The sequence below is a fragment of the Hypanus sabinus genome, chromosome 5 (genome assembly GCF_030144855.1).
Source record: "Hypanus sabinus isolate sHypSab1 chromosome 5, sHypSab1.hap1, whole genome shotgun sequence".
Lineage (NCBI taxonomy): Eukaryota > Metazoa > Chordata > Chondrichthyes > Myliobatiformes > Dasyatidae > Hypanus > Hypanus sabinus.
The window spans coordinates 168192615-168210945 of NC_082710.1; the positions used below are offsets into that span (position 1 = coordinate 168192615).

Consider the following 18331-nt stretch of genomic DNA (forward strand, 5'->3'; position numbering starts at 1 on the left):
GCCAGCCTGCCTCTCATTAAAATCCTACTACAGATTGAGCTGCATTGCTTTCAAACTTAATATAGATTTCTAATGTTTTATGGTCACCTCTTTCTTGAGCCCCTCTTCACAGCAAGTTGTTAATGAACCCATTCTTGTTACTTTGTATTAGACCTAAAACCCAACTTCCAGGAACTTAGCCTCTAGGTTTGTAGTCCTAATTTGATTTTCCCAGTCAACATGTGGGTTGAAGGTATATCCTGATATACTTTCACTCTTTCTCAAGTATACCTTTCCACTGGTAGAGAGAGCACTATTCCAGGTGTGGTATCACCAGGGCTCCACCCTGGTTCTCAGTCCACATTTCTTTAAAAATAATTTCTCATTCTCTTCCTAATCTATTGAGTCCCTCCATCCTTTCAATCCAATGTCTGCACATCACTAATTCTGGCTCCCAATTCCCAAAACTCCACCATTAGCGTGTCTCAATATTTCACAAGATCACAAGACAAAGGAGCAGAATTAGGCCATTCGGCCCATCGATTCTGCTCCGCCACTCCACTATGAGCTAAACTATTCTCCCATCTAGTTCCAATTTCCGGCTTTTTCCCCATATCCCTTGATACCCTGACTAATTAGATACCTATCAATCTCCTCCTTGAACGCCCTCAATGATCAGGCCTCCACAGCTGCATGTGGCAATGAATTCCATAAATCCATGACCCCTGGCTAAAAAAAAATTCTCCTTAGCTCTGTTTTAAATGGGTACCCTCTAATTCTAAGACTGTGGCCTCTTGTCCTGGACTCACCCACCAAGGGAAACAGCCTTTCTACATCTACTCTGTCCAACCCTTTCAACATTTAAAATGTTTCTATGAGATCCCCTGTCATTTTTCTGTACTCTAATGAATACAGTCCAAGATCCGACAAATGCTCCTCATATGTTAGCCCCTGCATTCCAGGAATCATCCTTGTAAATCTTCTTCGAACTCTGTCCAACATCAGTACATCCCTTCTAAGATAGGGGGCCCAAAACTGCATACAGTATTCCAAATGAGGTCTCACCAGTGCCCCATAGAGCCTCATCAACACCTTACTCTTATGCACTATTCCTCTTGAAATGAATGCCAATATAGCACTACCAAAGTCTTTGCACTTCCAATTTTTGAATTTTCTCCCCATCTAAATAATAATCTGCATGATTATTTCTTCTTCCAAAATGTACAACCATACATTTCTCAACATTATATCTCATCTGTCATTTCTTTTCCCACTCTCCTAAACAGACCAAGTCTCTCTGCAATCTTTCTGTTTCTTCAACACTTCCTGCTCCTCCACCTATCTTGGTGTCATCTGCAAACTTAGCCACAAAACCATTTAATTCATCGATATACAGTGTAGAAAGAAGCGGCCCCAACACCAACCCCTGCGGAACACCACTAGTAACTGGCAACCAACCAGAATAGGATCTCTTTATTCCCACCCTTTGCTTTCTGCCTATCAGCCAATGCTCCACCCATTCCAGTATCTTTCCTGTAATTCCATGGGCTCTCATCTTATTAAGCAGCCTCTTAAGCGTCACCTTATCGAAGGCCTTTTGAAAATCCAAATACACAACATCTACGGCCTCTCCCTTGTCAATCTTATTTGAGATTACCTCAAAAAATTCCAATAGGTTGGTGAGGCAGGATCTTCCCTTCATGAAACTATGCTGGCTTGGGCCTATCTTGTCGTGCATCTCAAGGTATTTCATAACCTCATCCTTGAGGATTGACTCCAATAACTTTCCAACTACCGATGTCAAACTAATAGGTCTATAATTTTCTTTTTGCTGCCTCCCTCCTTTCTTAAACAGCAGAACTACATTTGTGACCTTCCAGTCCTCTGGAACCATGCCAGAGTCTATTGATTCCTGGAAGATCATTTCCAATGCCTCCACAATCTTGAAAGCCACCTCCTTCAGAACCCGTGGGTGTACTTCATCCGGTCTGGGAGACTTATCTATCCTTAGTCCATTTAGCTTCCCAAGCACTTTTTCTCCAGTAATCCTAATTCTATTCCCTGAGACCTCTGGTATGTCTTTGCTAATGTCTTCCACTGTGAAGACTGATGCAAAATACTCATTTAGTTCCTCTGCCATCTCTTTGTTACCCAATATAATATCTCCAACATCATTTTCAATCAGTCCTCCATCTACCCGTGTCACTTTTACTCTTCATATATTTAAAAAAAACTCCGAGTATCCTTTTTTATGTTAGTTGCCAACTTCCTTTCATAACCTCGTCTTTTCTTTCCTAATGACTTTCTTAGTTTCCTTCTGTAAGTTTTTAAAAGTCGTCCAGTCCTCAGTTTTCCCACTAATTTTTGCTTCCTTGTACGCCGTCTCTTTTGCTTTTATTTTGCCTTAACCTCTCTCGTTAGCCACACTTGTGCCATTTTTCCATTCATGATTTTCTTTTTTCTTGGAATTTTTCCTGCACTTTCCTTATTTCTTGTAGGAATTTCATCCAATTCTGCTCTACCATCCCTCCATCTAGCTTACTTTTCCAGTTGACTTGGGCCAGTTCCTCTCTCATACCACTGCAATCTCCTTTGTTCCACTGAAATATCGATACAGCTTTTCCTTTTCAAATTTGAAACTGAACTCAATCATTTATTGCTTTTTAAAAAAAATTATTTTCATACTTGCACAGTTTGATGTCTTTTACACACTGGTGTTTGTCTGTCCATCTCTGTCATGTGAAGTTTTTCATTGATTCTATTGTGTTTCTTTCTATTTACTGTGAATGCCTGCAATAAAATGTATCTCAGGATAGTTTGTAGTGACATACATGTGCTTTGAACTTTTGTATATGAAGCTTAAACTCTGGAATCCCTATTGGGCTCCCTCTTCAATGCATCTCCACCTATCTTTAAGATGCTCCTCCAGATCCACCCAGACCTTCCATGATTCCCTCTGTGCCTTGGTGTGCTTGTTTCTGTGCAGTCCTGTTTTGCCAATTTAAACAAGAGTGGTGGGGCCAACAGCCAAATCCTATTCGTCCTCAAAGGATAACTAACAGGGTCCTTTCTCTATCTCTTTCCTGTTTCAGGTTAACAACTTTGTGGTGTTTGATAGTTTCTTCCGGGACAGACCGAGTAAGTTCCAATTACTGCATATAAAGGGTGGTACTTAAAGCTGGGCTTTGCTTACAGGTCAGTGCCATGTTATATAAAGGGCAAGGTGTAGGAATGGACAAGACAGGACACAGCTGACCAGGCCTCAGTTCTGCTTCAGAGTAGAGAAAAGGACTGTCCATTGGTACTGTCGCTTAGGACTGTCGCTTAGTACTGAAGACTGCCACTGAAGATTGTGGGTTCAATTCCCACTGCAGAGATTTGAGTGTGTAATCCAACCTTAATGCACACAAGGAAGTCATTAGCCCATAACTAGCTCACAGAGTAAACCCAATCTCTGAATGTGGACTCCTGCATTTATTTCTCTCTTGTATGCCTATCAGCTCCTCCCCAGTTTTCCAGCTTGGGGCAATTTACAGTGGCCAATTAACTAACTGGACATCTTTGGGATCTGGGGGGAAACCAGAGCAGTCGAAGGAAATCCAGGCGGTCACAGGGAAACTCCACAGCAGAGGTCAGGATTGGACTGGGGGCCGCTGGCAGCACGCTAATTACTGAGTCACTCTCCTTTCAGTGAGATGTGACCTTGAGCACCAGCAAGGGTCCCTGCCTATCCCACAGTTACATCACAGATAACTGCTGGTTCACCTGTCAGATCTGTAGCTGCTTCCTCTGTGCAAAATGGCTGCTGTCTTTTCTGTGGCTAAGACCACGCTTCACAAGTATTACTGGCTGAAGACTGCTTCAGGACATCCTAAAGTTGTGAAAGGTTCCTCCAGTCTTTTCATTCTTTACCTTTTTCAAACTTTTTATTCAATTTTCCTCCTTTCCTTCCCTAAGCAATTTGTCTTTCTCACTCCAGACACCATTTCAATCATTACATTTCAAACTTCTGTTCACCCTCTTTTTAAGTTTACTGGGTTCATATCTGATGTGATGTCAGGGTCCGATTTTTACCCCATTATTGATTTTTTCTGAGAATACACACTTATTGTCCGCTTTCTGAGGTACCTCTTATACTGAGTGTGTGTTTGTAGTCTGCGGCTGCTGTAGTCCATCCACTTCAGAGCTTGACATCTTGTGCTTTCAGAGATGCTCTTCTGCACACCGCTGTAGTAACACGTGGTTATTTGAGTTACTGTCACCGTCCTGTCAGCTTGACCCAGTCTAGCCATTCTCCTCTCTCATTAACAAGGTGGTTTTGCCTGCAGAACTGCCGTTCACTGGATAGTTTCTGTTTTTTGCACCATTCTCTGTAAACTCTAGAGACCGTTGTGAGTGAAAATTGCAGGTGTCTGAGATACTCAAACCACCCCATCTGGCACCAACAACCATCCTATGGTCAAAGTCAGTTATATCACATTTCTTCCCCTTTCTGATATTTGGTCTAAACAACAAATGAACCTCTTAATCATGTCGCATGCTTTTATTTATTGAGTTGATTCTAACTGATTGGCTGATTAGATATTTGCATTAACAAGCAGGTGTATGGGTGTATGCAGTAAAGTGGCCTCGGACATTGTAAATATTGTGAGTAAGCATAATGTGCTTGGTGCACTGAATAAAGGCATAACTAAATTTTATGAATAAAGTGGGGAGAAGGCCCAAGGACTGACAGCCCTGACACCACCGTAAATATTCCCATTTCTAAAAACTTCTATGTAAAACATACCTTGTCCTGGTGAATGTGGCCCACTAATATCATAGTGGTCTGCTGCTCTGAAATTGATTTTGACTCATCAACACACACAAAATGCAGGGAGAACTCTGCAGGTCAGGCAGCATCTATGGAGGGGAGTAAACAGTCGTGTTTCAGGCAGTGCCCTTCATCAGTACTGGAAAGGAAGGGGCAGAGTATGAAGGTGGGGGGAGTGGAAGAGTATAATCTGACAGGTGATCTGACAGGTGATGGGTGAGGAAGGGGAGTATGCTGTGAGAAGCTGGGAGGGGATAGGTCAAACAGGTGTACAAGACTGAATCTAAATGGACAGAACAACTTCCAGTAGTTATTCCTTTCCCCCCCCCCCCCACCGTTACACCATTCTCTGCACATTGTCTCTATCTGATTTCCACCCCCCCCCCCCCACCTTTCCTTTCTCCCATGGTCCACTCTCCTATCAAATTTCTTCTTCAGCCTTTACCTCTTCAACCTATCACCTCCTGGCTTCTCACTCCATCCCTCCCCCACCCACCCACCACCTTTCCTCTCACCTGGTCTTGCCTATCACCTGCTGGAGGTTGTTCTCCTCCCCGTCCCCACCCCTCCTTATTCTGGTTTCTGCCCCCTCCCTTTCCAGTCCCAATGAATGGTCTTAGCCTAAAATGGCAATTGTTTGTCTCCCCCCCCCCCAACCCCCATAGATGCTGCCTGACTTGCTGGATTCCTTCTGTGTGTCGCTCAAGATTTCCATTACCTGTAAAATCTCTGGTGTGTTTGACCATATTAGTAATTGCTGCTTTGGTTTGGGTTTAAGGATGCTGACCTTCCTACCATGGGGCGCGGTTCAGGCAGATTTCACATTAAGGCACACTGGACCAGCATATGGGGTGAAGGAACAGGGGCAGGGTCAGAGGAGGTCGAGTGAGAAGAGACCCAATGGGGACATAATTTTTGGCACAGGCCAAATGGTATGGCAAAAACAGCAGGCCAGTGTATCACAGAGCAAGCATGTTGGGTCATGGAATGATTGGGTTGTGTTTGCAACAACCCCTTTCGGCCAAGATGCACACATAACTGTTTAGCCCTTAAAACAAATTCAATAAGATATTGTTTATCCATGGTCCAAATCCAAGCTTCTCCACTACTGGTTAACAAAAACATATTAATTGTAGTGAAGCTCTGTTGGGATTATGGTAAGGTTGAAGCGATCCATTCTCATACTGAATGACAGAGCGGAATAGGCATCTTCCTGCCGTGGTAGCGTGTTAATGGACTGACTGAGTTGTTAATATTGGCTTTGTTACCTGTACCACTTCAGCGTTTGATGGGTCTGGGACTGTACTCACTAGAGTTTTGAAGAATGAGTGGGGATTTCATTGAAACCTATCGAATATTGAAAGGCTCTGGGTAGAATCGATATGGAGAGGATATTTCCAATCATGGGGGAGTCTAGGACCAGAGGCACAGCTTCAGAATATAAGGACACCCCCTTAGACCAGAGACGAAGAAATTTGTTTAGCCAGGAGGTGGTGAGTGTGTGGAATTCATTGTGGAAACCAAATCATTGGGTATATTTAAAGCAGAGGTTGGTAGATACTTAATGTGTGGTTATTAGAAAAGGGCAGGTGAATGGAGTTGAGGGGGAAACTAAATCCGTCATGGTCGAATGGCCTAATTCTGCTTCTCTGTTTTGTGGTCTTGTGAGACAGACCAGGTGGTGTCCACCTCTCAGGTCAGAAGTTTATGGGTCCCAGCACCACTCCAGTGACTTGTTTGCCTGCTGTGCTTCAATGAGGCTCCACTATCCAACAGGCTTTAAGGACAGATGTGTTCCTGCTCCATCGATGCTATTATGCAGAGGCATGTGGGGAGACTCCCCATTGCTGTGGCTCTGTGTGCCAACCCCACCCAAGAGAATAAGAGCATGTCCCTGCCTGAGCATGTTCTCTGTACAACCCCCTGAACTCCGGGGACTGAAAGTCAAAGTTGGAGGTGGGTAGGCCTTGGCCGCGATCACGTAGGCAGATCACAGCCGCGATAATGAAGGGTAAGGCTTTTGTCTTTGAATTCACTGTGCTATGTACCATCGTCAATCATTCTCTTTCCTCTATGGTAGTGCGTGGGACAAGGCTGATTCACAGAAGTGCCCCGAAGAAGGTGGAACAAGATATTAAACCTTACTCCATTACGGTGCGGGAGGGTAAGTAAGTTTGAAGATGTGGCCTCCCCCCTCACCAAAGCGTGAGCAGCCCCTCCCCTCATCGTGCCGTAAAACCCTGTGCTAACCCAAAGAATAAGTTGGTGGCAGGTGCAAGAACAAGACTTGCACCAGGGGGAGTTGTGTCTGTCGCTCCTGGTGCTGTTCGCCTGGTTGGAGCTTGGACATTGCCTCAGATGTGGAGCGGGGAGGCCTCTTTGTGCTTGAACCTCTGGCACCATTCGCTGGGTTATTATTGTCACGTGTAGACACATCAAAAAGTTGTTGTGTTGCACGCCACCCAGACAGATTGCACTGTGCAAAAGTATCTTGCGCTTGTAAAAAGGACAACAAAACGCAGAATATAGTGTTACAGTAGAAAGGAAATGCAGTGCAGCTTGGGGCTAGCACTGGAGAGGGTCCAGAGGAGATTTACGAGAATGATCCCAGGAATGAAAGGGTTAATATATGGGGAGCGTTTGATGACTCTGGACCTATACTTGCTGGAGTTTGGAAGGATGAGGGGAATCCAATTGAAATCTATCAAATATAGAAAGGCCTAGATAGATTGGGCATGCAAAGGATGTTTCCAATAGTGGGAGAGTCTAGGACCAGAGGCCACAGCCTTAGAATCGAAGGACCTCCTTTAGAACAGAGATGAGGAGGTATTCCTTCAGCCAGAGAGTGACGAATCTGTGGAATTTGTTGCCACTGACGGTGGATCTGTGAAAACTTGGAAAAGAGTCATGGGGGACATGCCAAAGGGAGGGTTTGCACTAGGTTCTTGATACCCAGTTGCATGGCATGGTGGTGGGGAGGGCAGAAAATCATGCCAAGTTCCCAGCACCCCAATGCACAGCACGAGCAAGTATGCAGGGGCGCTCAAACATGGACCAGGCATAGGTCCTTTGGCCGACAATGTTGTCTTGAACTAATGACACCTTATTAAAATAATCCCTTCTGCTTGGACATGGTCCACGTTTGAGTGCCCATCTAAGAGCCTTTGAAAAGTATCTGTTGTTCCTGCCTCCACCCCCACCCCTGACAGCACATTCCAGGCACTCGCTGTTGTGTAAACTGAAAACCTGCCCCACACATCCCTTTTGAATGTCCTCTCTCACCTTAAATGCACGTGCTCTCACTTTAGACATTTTTACCATGATGCCAACTGTCTCTCTGGCTACACCTCTCGCAGCTGTGAATGTTCACACTGGAAGTCCAAGAGTGCCAAGCTGGGCACCAATGTATCTCCGTACTGAGGCACACCGTTCATCTGGTGCTGTTAGAGTGGTAGCTCTGTCAGAGGAAAACACAGGCCCATCGCTTCCTTCTGCCAATCCATCTTCACCATGTGTAGCATCTGGAAGGCTAACAGTATCATCAGGAATGTCTGCCACCTTCTTGATCCTTAATTCCACCTCTTCCCTTATTGCCATTTGAGCATCTCTTTCTGGACTACCCTGGTTTATGTTGCTGTGTACCATTCCAGTGTTAGGAAGATTATGATTGGATCTGCTTTCACTGTCCTCTCGGGCAATAAATTGTCATAACCTAAAAAAATCACCAGGGTCTTGCCAAGGCCAGTGTTATATATAAGGACAAGTTGAATAGGTGGAGGATGAGGGGAGAAAAGGGTAAACACTGGCAGGCTTTTTCCACTGAGGTTGGGTGAGATGAGAACTAGAGGTCATAGGTTAAAGGTGAAATATTTAAGGGGAATCTGAGGGGGAACAGCATCACTCGGAGCGGTGAGAATGTGGAACAAGCGCCAGTCAAAGTTGTGGATGCAGCTTTGGATAAGCACATGGACAGAAGGTCCAGGACTAGGCAGATTAACAGTTTGGCATGGACTAGATGGGCTGAAAGGCCTACTCTGTGCTTTAGTGCCCTATGACTCTATTACCTCTCCACTTTACACCTTAACTCTGCATCACTGCGTTACTCACTGTGCCGCCTCCTGTACCGTTCATCAGTGGCTTTGCTGACGTTGCCGTCTTGCTGCCTCCCGCAGGGCTCCCTGAGGACAAGGAGCTCCCCTGGCCCTTCAACCAGGCGCCCTCTCTGACGCGCTCAAATAGCCTGGGTTGCAGCTCCCGCCGGCAAGCTGGTCGCCCCCAGCCCGGCCAGCAGGAAGTTCTGCGCCACATCAGGGGCGTACACCCCCAAGTGCTGAACGGCGCGAGGATGGCAGATGACACCTCCGCCCACAGGAGGAGAACCAGGTGAGTGTCGGTACTGAAATCCATTTGGCTGCTGCGGTGCCATTGTGTGCAGGAGCGAGCTTCACGCAGGCCTGGCGCCGCGTCAGCATCTTCTGAAGCGTGAGAGGAAAGGAGTTTGAATGTGTTTTACCTGATGTTTCTCATATATCTACCACTCCCGTCAGCACTGCATTTTGGGCGAAATAGAGAATATTGGAATTGAGGTAATTTTGGTTGGAAGGATGTGGAAGGGTGCAAGGATGCTGCATGGAGTGGAGAGTGTCACGAGGAAAAGTTGAGTGAAGGAGTCCGAGAGATGACTTAATGCAGGTGTACCAGATGAAAAGAGGCATAGATCAAGTGGATAGCCAGAGACTTTTCCCCAGGCAGAAATGGCTCATATGAAGGGGCAAAATTTTAAGTGTGGTGGGGGGGATATTAGAGTTTTTTTTCAAACAGAGAGTGATTGGGGTGTGGCATGCCATGCTAGAGTGGTGGCAGTGGCAGATACATTAAGGGCATTTAAGAAACTCTTTAGACGCATGGGTGATAGAAAAATAGACAGCTTTGTAGGAAGCAAAGCACACTGGGTGCTGCAGGAACTCAGCAGGCTAGACAGCACCTATAGAAAAGAGTACAGTCAACATTTTGTGCCAAGATCCTTCATCAGGACCTGTTCCTCCAGCATTGTGTGTGTGTGTTGCCTGGATTTCCAGCATTTGTAGATTTTCTGTTGTTTGGCTTGTAGGAAGAAGAGGTTAAATTGATCTTAGAGTGGGTTAATAGGTCAGCACAACATCATGGGCTGCCGAGCTTGTGCTGTGCTGTTATGTTATATGTAATGTAAAGGGACAGTACATAGTTAATGACAGGACCTTTAACAGTGTTGATCTAGAAGACAGATCCATTGCTGCATAGTGTTTTCACTCGTTGGTAGGGTGGTACAGACGGTGTTTCATGCCATTCTGGCCCTTATCAGTCAAGGCATTGAGTTCAAGACTCAGGAAGTTATGTTGCAGCTTTATAAAAGTCTAGTAAAGCTGCATAAATTGCTTTCAATTCTATAAGAAGGATTGGCAGCTTTGGTGTAGAGGAGGTCTACCAGGATGCTGCCTGGATTAGAGGGTATATGCTACAGTGAGAAGATAGACAAACTTGTTTTCATTTGTCTGGAGTGTGGAGGCTGAGGGGAGACTTCCTAGGAGTTTATAAGATTATAACAGGCATAGATAGAGCAGGCAGGCAGTAACTTTCTTCCACAGTGTTTGAAATGTCAAGTACTAGAGGGTATGCATATAAGGTGAAAGGAGATAAATTCAAAGGAGAGGTGCAGGGCAATTTTTTTCTTTTACACAGAGAGTGGGATGCACTGCCTAGAGTGGTGGAGACAAATACAACAAAAAATTAACATTCTCCTAGATAGGCACAGGACTCTGCAGAGAAGATAAGGACAGTTCTGACGAAGGGTCTCGGCCCAAAACATCGACAGTGCTTCTCCCTATAGATGCTGCCTGGCCTGCTGTGTTCCACCAGCATTTTGTGTGTGTTGTAAGGACAGAAGGGTTTAATTTAGTGCTCAATTACTAGCTTTAATTTTAATTACTACATTTAATCCTTAATAAGTTCAGTACATTGTGAACTGGAGGGCCTGTTCAAATGCTATGTTCTATATGATGTAGAACAATACAAAACATTCTAATAAAGTTTTAAGATATCCTCTTAGAAGTTGTCCAAGGAATTCAAAGGACAAAAGTCTTCACAGGAAGAAAGTTTGGCACTGCCGATGTAAATGGCAACAAACATTTTGGTAGATTTTATGAAGAGGCTCGATGAGAGACAGGAGACGAAGTTTGCTGGGACAGGTCAGGGTACAGACTGCAATGGGAGGGGGTGTCCGAGTTTCCAGAGTCGGAGGAGAACAGAGATCAGAGAAGTGCGTGGCCAGAGGACGTTACAGCGATAAGGAGGGGCCAAGAGATGTATTTGGAGACGAGGATGAGAACACAAAATTGTGCAGAGAGGGAGTGGGTGGGTTCAGCAGGTCACGGTGGGATGTGTTGGATACAAGCAGCAGAGCTTCTGATGGGATGAATTTTACACAGGCTGCAAGGTGTCGAGCCAACCTGTGCACTATTGGGTAACAAGATTCGAGAGGATGCGTTAAGTGAGCCAGGGCTTTTATCTCTGTGAGGTGACTTGATAGAGGTGTACAAGATGATCATAGGCATAGATTGAGTGGATGGCCAGAGACTTTTACCCAGGGTGGAAATATATGGGGGCTAAATTTTAAGGTGATTAAAGGAGACTGTCAGAGAGTTTTTCACTCAGAAAGTGGAGCACCCTGCCCAGGGATGTGGTGGAGGCAGATACATTAGGGGTATTTAAGGAACTCTTAGATACGAGTGTGGATGATAGAGATATGGAAGACTTTGTAGGAGGGAAAGGTTAGATAGATCTTGGAGTAGATCGACACAACGTCGTGGGCCAAAGGTCCTATACTGTGCTGTAATGTTCCAACCCAGGCTTGGAGGATGCCAGCTCAGGTAGTGCTGCTGATGGTCTTGATGGGAAAGTTCTGCTGTGTTTGTTGCAGTGGCGATGACTGAAGATCAGTGTAACAAACTGGGTGGAATCTGTACGTGAGACATCACTCAGGAGGTTTGGCCAACGTAAACAAAGGAATTTGGATTGTGAAGGCCGAGTTAACTGGTCTGATGCATGGAATTTGATCAGGGTACATTTACCTGGACCTGTTTCGTTTCTCTGTCGGTTGATCTGTGCATGTCTGTACATTACCCCGATTATCAATCTGTAGGCCACCGTTAGAAAGCCTGTTGTATGTTCATCTATCCTCTGGTTTTCTGTCTCTCTTTCTCCTCCATTCCTTCCCAGTTCCCTTACTCGCTCTCAGCTTTCTTTCAAATGACATTCCCCTGACATCAGCCCCTCTCGTTTCCCTTGGTGTCTGAGCAAAGTACAAATCTTTAAAGTATTTAATGGGTTTCATGGCCTTTAATGGCCTGTTTTTTTACTTGTATGTAATATTTTTTACAGAGAACTTGGACTTTTTTTTTTAACTCAGCTGTGATTTTTTTAAAGTTGTCGTCTACTTTGTTATACTTTCCTGAGGATAAATCTGAAACACCATCCCAGGCTGTTCCAAAGTTCTTAGTTTTGCGAAGGAGCAGCCCGTGTCTTCCCAATGAGTAGTCGGACTTACAAACGGCCGAGGTGGGAAGTGTTCACTGCTGGAGCAACAGATGAGGTTTTTCAGTTCATCCCAACACCTCCGGATTAATGGGATTGTCAGACATCAAATGGGATTCCAAACAGGAGCAGCAAGCATGCACAACGGGGGATTAAACACAAAAGGAGGGAGTTAATGCTACAGCATTGATCAGAATTAGGTTTATTATCACTGACATATATCATGAAGTGTGTTGCTTTGCAACAGTAGAACACTGTAATAAATTTGAAAATTGCTACGTTCAATAAGAAATATAAAATAATAAGTGCAAGAAGAGAGCGGAAACTGAGGTTGTGTTTATAGGTTAATGGTCCATTCAGAAATCTGACAGCAGCGGGGAAGAAGCTGTTAAAACAATGAGTGTGGGTCTTTACAGTCCTGTACCTCCTCCCTGATTGATGGTAGTAATGAGAAGAGGGTGTTAGACCATCTTGAAGTACAGATTTGGTCTCCTTGTTCAGAAAGGATGTCGGTGGATCAGAATCAGAATCGGATTTATTTTCACTGGCTTATACGACGTGAAATTTCTTGTCTTTTGGCAGGACTGTAGTACAAAGACACAATTACTATAAATTACAACACTAAGTGCAGAAGGGAAAAAATGTTTAGGTAATGTTCATAGACTCATGAACCATTCAGGTAGTCGAGGGGAAAAAGTGGGTGTGGATCTTCAGGCTCCTGTACCTCTTCCCCGAGGGTAGTAACAAGAAGAGGGCACATCCCGAGTGGTGAGGGTCATTAGTGATGGGTGCTGCCTCCTGAAGATGGTTGGGCATATTAAGAAGGTTTTACTAAACCTTTGTCTGAAATGGGCAGGTTGCCTTCAGCTGATAACTTGGGCAGACAAATTTTGTATCTCTGGAGTTAGGAGTGAGAAGAGATTTAATTATCACACATAAGGTCCTGAGGGACTTTGTCAGGGCAGATGTTGGAGGAATCTTTGCTCTTGGGGAAGAACTTAGAAGAAGTTCTAAAGTTCTTAAGAAGAACTAAAGGATTTTCCATTTAGGACGGAGATGGGGGTCTGAGGGTCTTAAGTCTTTGAAACTCTCTTCCTAAAGGAGTAAGAATCTTTGGGTGTTTCCTTACAACGAAGTGAAATGATATTTATGGGTAGACAAGAATATAGAGTTGAGATAACAATAAGATCAGCTGAGATCTTATAAAATGGTGGAAGAGGCTTGAGGAATCAGAAGCTCTTCTGCCCTGAGTCTGTGTGTTCTTTATGTGACTGGTTCACTGCTTGTGGTGCATGAACACACATTGGTACATGAGCAGGTGTTTTGATATATGTACTTGGGTTTACGTGTCTGTGTACTTTGTGTAGTGGGTACTGGAGGGAGTCTGTAGCTGTCTATGCATAGAGTTGACACCTGACGGTGATGAAAGGGGAGGTAGGTTTATGAAAAAAGTTGGCTTTGATCTGTGGGGAAATCTGGCTTCCAGCGGTATACGTAAATTGCAGGCTCCTCATCGGTGAGACCACCAGTGCGCCTAATGTCAAGGTTACAAATTTTATAATGAGAAGCAACTTGATTAAGAGGGCCAAGCAGTTTTTTTGCTTTGAGTGAATGTGTGTGGGTCCCAATCGCTGACTATCCCTGCGTGGTTTTGCTCTTTTGATAAAGCACTCTCTGTAGAAGTGAAGAAATGGTATTGCGAAGGAATTTTAGCCAATGGTTAAAGCAGCAGCAAACAGCAGATGTGTGGAGGCTAAGGTGCATTGTTGGAGTGGAGAGGTGCCATCACACAGTGACACCTTGCTGATGTTACAACCGTATGTGTTTGGTTATTGTGCCTACGTTGGGTTTCTGTTTGCGTAAACAGCACTAGTTTATCCAATGTGTCTCTCTCCTGATTCTCTGAACTATTCTGTATAAAGCAGGAAGTAGCAAGGGAGGATGATGGCCACTTGACTCCTTGTGGCTCCAGTGGTTCTTCCAAAGGCCAGACCTGCCCTTTCCCCATACTCTGCTCATTTTCTCTTTCAAAGTGTGCGGTCAATTCTCTTTGGAAAGCTATGTACCGCTTGGGTACTCCAAGTCCTAAACACACCATTACATCTACTGACGAAGCTTCTTGTCTCTTCCCAAGCCCTTTGGATCTCTGCCCTCTGGTTATCTCCATCACTGGAAGGAGCTCTGTTCTTTGCAGTTTACCCCTCAGGTTACAGGTTACAGAAATTTGCCCTTGCATAATTCACAGGTTATGTACGAGATAGAGTGGGGGTTGAGAGGTTGTTTTCTATGACGGGGGAGTCTAGGACCAGAGGACACAGCCTCAGTATAGAAGGATGTCCCTTTAGAACAAGTGAGGAGGGATTTCTTTCTCTATAGGGTGATGAATCTGGAATCTATTGCCACAGAATGGCTGCAGAGGCCAAGTCTTTGCTTAGATCTAAAGCAGAGTCTGATAAGAATGTCAGAGGTTATGGAGAGAAGGCAGGAGAATGGAGCTGAGCGGGATAATAAATCAGCCGTGATGGAATGGCAGAGCAGACTCAAGGGGTGGAATGACCTAATTCTGCTCCTATACCTTATGTTCTTAGAAAACCAACGTAGATTGTTAAAGACAAATTGTTACTCAGCAAGGAAGCAAACATGCTGTGCACAGAGAAGCTGAGTTCTCAACACAGCCCGACCCCTCCTGATGCATTGTCCTCATCCCATCCTGGCCAGTGTTTGCACCTCTCCCCCACTTACACTGGGCGACTGTCCAGCTGCAAGGAGCCAGGAGAGATCCACGTGTGACAATTTCTACGATGAAGCGCTCCCGCACTCACTACATTTAGTTTCAGAACTAACCCTGCCATGATCTAGAGTTTTGTGTCACGAGTCGTGTTTGCTGAAGCTGCTAGATACTCTCATTATGTAGACCGTAGATCGTTTGCCCCCGTTGAACTGTTATTGAATAGATGGTGTTGTAATGTAGACATTGTGGTGAATCCTGCTTTTTCCTGCCCCAACTTCCAACTGGCCGGTTGTCAGTACAATGTGCTTTTGGCAGACAGTGTCAACTTTTACATACAATGTGGAGCGGAGTAACTGGGCTTTCAATAACTTGAGGACTTGGACCTCAGGAGTTTTACTTCAATCCATGACTTTCTTGTTTTAAACACAAGAGATTCAGAGTAACCAACACAAAATGCTGGAGGAATTCAGGAGGACTACGGACAGAAATAAACAGTCGATGTTTAGGGCTGAGACCCTTCATCAGGGCTTGTTTTAAATTCTCTATTGTTGTTCAATGTATCAGGAGTTGAATCAGTTGCAGTTATGGCTGAAGGACAGGGAGTTTATTTTTGTGGGAACTTTTTGTATAGAGAAGGAATAGAAGAGGTAAGTAGAGCCATGGAAATCAGTGTGCATTACAAGCCCTTTGGCCCATCTGGTCCATGCTGACTATCTGTTTGGCTGCTTCAGGCCCATGTCCCTGTACTCCTTTCCTATCCTCCTACTTGTCCGAGGTAACATTCTGATGTTACCTTGAAACATTCAGGTTCTTTTGTTTGGTGACTGCAGCACGAAGGAGGTTGTAGCTTGAAGGCTTCCTCAAACTGACGATACCCCATGATTATAACCAGTGAGGCACTGGCCAAGGAAGAGATGGATTCCTGGATGAGCCCAGCTCCAACAGAACTGGGAATGTGACAGCCCATCGATCACCAAAAGCAGGGTGGCAGGGCACAAACCTGGTGGAGTCAAGTTTATTGCTAGCCGCTGATGCTGATTGCACTAGCCCGCTTCAAAAAGGCATTCGATAACCAAGCATCGTGGGTCTGGAGTTGCACGCACCCCAAACAAAGTAGGCGGTAGACTGTTGAGGTCACCCGACAAAAGACCCACGCGCTGTAGCGTAATGGTTAGTGTAGTCACTTTACAGCACCTGCTATAAGATTGGGGCTCGGTTCCTGCTGCTGTTTGTACGTTCTCCCCATGACCACGTGGGTTTCCTCCCACGTTCCAAAGGCGCTAGTGTGTTAGCTGCAGATCTGTGATGACACTTGTGAGCTTCCCACATAAATTTGATCTGATTCAAACGATGCATTTCACTACATCTTTTGATGTAGGTACCTGTAACAAATAAAGCCTCTCTTTTTTAAAAGCATTTGGACAGGTACTAGGGTGGGAAAGTAGTGCAGTCAAATGTGATTAGCATAGAGAGGCAGCACAGTAGACATGGACAAGATGGGCCGCAGGGCCTGTTTCTGTGCTGTATAGCTCCACGATCACGACTGGTCCATTGAAGACATTTGTTGTATCCGGTGCTCTTGGTGCAGCCTCCCCTGAATTGGTGAGACCCCCATGTAGAATAGGAACTGCTTTTCTGAGCACCTTCACTTTGTCCAGGTGGCCACCCGTTTTAATTTGACTTCCCATTCCCATGTTGGTACATCTGTCCGTGACCTCCTCTACTGCCATGATGAGGCCAAACTCAGGTTGGAGGAGCAACACCTCATATTCTGTCTGGTTAGCCTCCACCATTAATTTCCTGGTAACTTCACCTCTTTTCTCCCCCCCCCCCATCCTCTCTTTTCCCATTTCCTGTTCTGCTTATCTTCTCACCCTTTCTCCACTTGCCTGCTTATCTCCTCCCTCTGGTTCCCCTCCTCCTTCCCTTTCTTTCATAGTCCACAATCCGCTCCTATTTTTTCCTCAGCTCTTTACCTCTTCTACCCATCCCCTTCCAGTTTCTTATTTTATATCCTTCTCACACACCCGCCCTCCCCTGCTGGTACTCCTCCCCCTCCCAACCTTATTGTCATCTTCCCCCCCCCCCCCCCCCAAAGGCTTCTCCAGTCCTGATGAAGAGTCTTGGCCTGCAACGTCAACTGTTTATTCCCCTCCGTAGATGCTGCCTGACCTGCTGAGTTCCTTCAGCATTTGCGTGCGTTGATGGGGATTTTCAGCATCTGCAGATTTTCTCCAGCTTATTATCTGCAGAATCTCTTGTGTGTTAGGTCTTAGACTGGTTAGGAGAGAGTTGAAAGGATGTGAGACAGCCGGTTAGATGTCTGTTGACAACCATGGTGATCGGCAAGTCAACTTGATGTTACTCATACGGCAAGATTGCAACTGTGTGAGAGTCTGGACCCAGGTCGAACAGCCTGCTTTCAGACTGCTCGGCTCAGAAACGTGGCTGAGGGAGTTCTGAAACCCTTGGAGCAACAAGTCCCTGCTTGCTGAGCCCTGGGGTGGAGCTTGAGACTGATGTCCCTGTCCAGTATTTCTCATGACCAGCAGAGTAAAATCCAAGGCCAGGTTGCAAAGTTGGCATCATAGGATCGTTACCTGGGCAAATGAGTAAAATATTCTGGTCCTTGTTTATTTCTTAATGTGTTGATGATGTTAATATTGAGTCCTGATGTATAGGTTCCCAGTGGTATACACAGGTCCTCCAGCCCAAGTCATCCAAGGTGTCTCCTGAACTAGTTGCACCTGCCTGCATTTGGCCTAAGTCTCTCTAAGCCTCATCTATCTGACGTATCTGTCCAAATATTGTAAGCATATGGGGAATAAGGTTAATCCTTGAGTATCTCTCAACTGCACCAACCTCTACCACTTCTTCTGTCAGGGCTCTACCCTGATGTGACCCCAGTTGCCCAGATCCACACCCCTTCCTGAACATGGTCTGTACATTCACACTGCTGTCTGCATTGTCCTGCTGGGGAATGGTAGCTACCTCAAGCATCGCCTTGGCCTTGCTTCTGATATTGGGCTGACCCCGGCTCAGTCTCCTGAAGCTGCTGGTTTCAGCTGGTGCGGTGGGAGTGAGTTGGGATAGGAGGGGACGATGACAGTAGGAGGAGGTAGACCGCAGCATCCATTGATCAGCCACTGACTCTGTCCCTGGGGCAGCCAGTGACGAAGGTCACATTGGACGTGGTTGAAGGCACCTCCACAGCCAGCAATTGAGGACAGAGGCCACCC

The 18331-nt window shown here is 45.5% G+C and overlaps 1 protein-coding gene across 1 annotated transcript in view; it reads left to right on the plus strand.

The window, feature by feature from the left end:
* atat1 (alpha tubulin acetyltransferase 1) overlaps positions 1–18331 on the plus strand; it is a 56165-nt gene that overhangs the window by 26853 nt on the left and 10981 nt on the right. The window contains exons 7-9 of the mRNA XM_059970855.1: positions 3072–3117; positions 6873–6956; positions 8965–9175. Of these exons, the coding sequence (XP_059826838.1) occupies positions 3072–3117; positions 6873–6956; positions 8965–9175 (341 nt within the window). The remainder of the gene's footprint in view (positions 1–3071; positions 3118–6872; positions 6957–8964; positions 9176–18331) is intronic.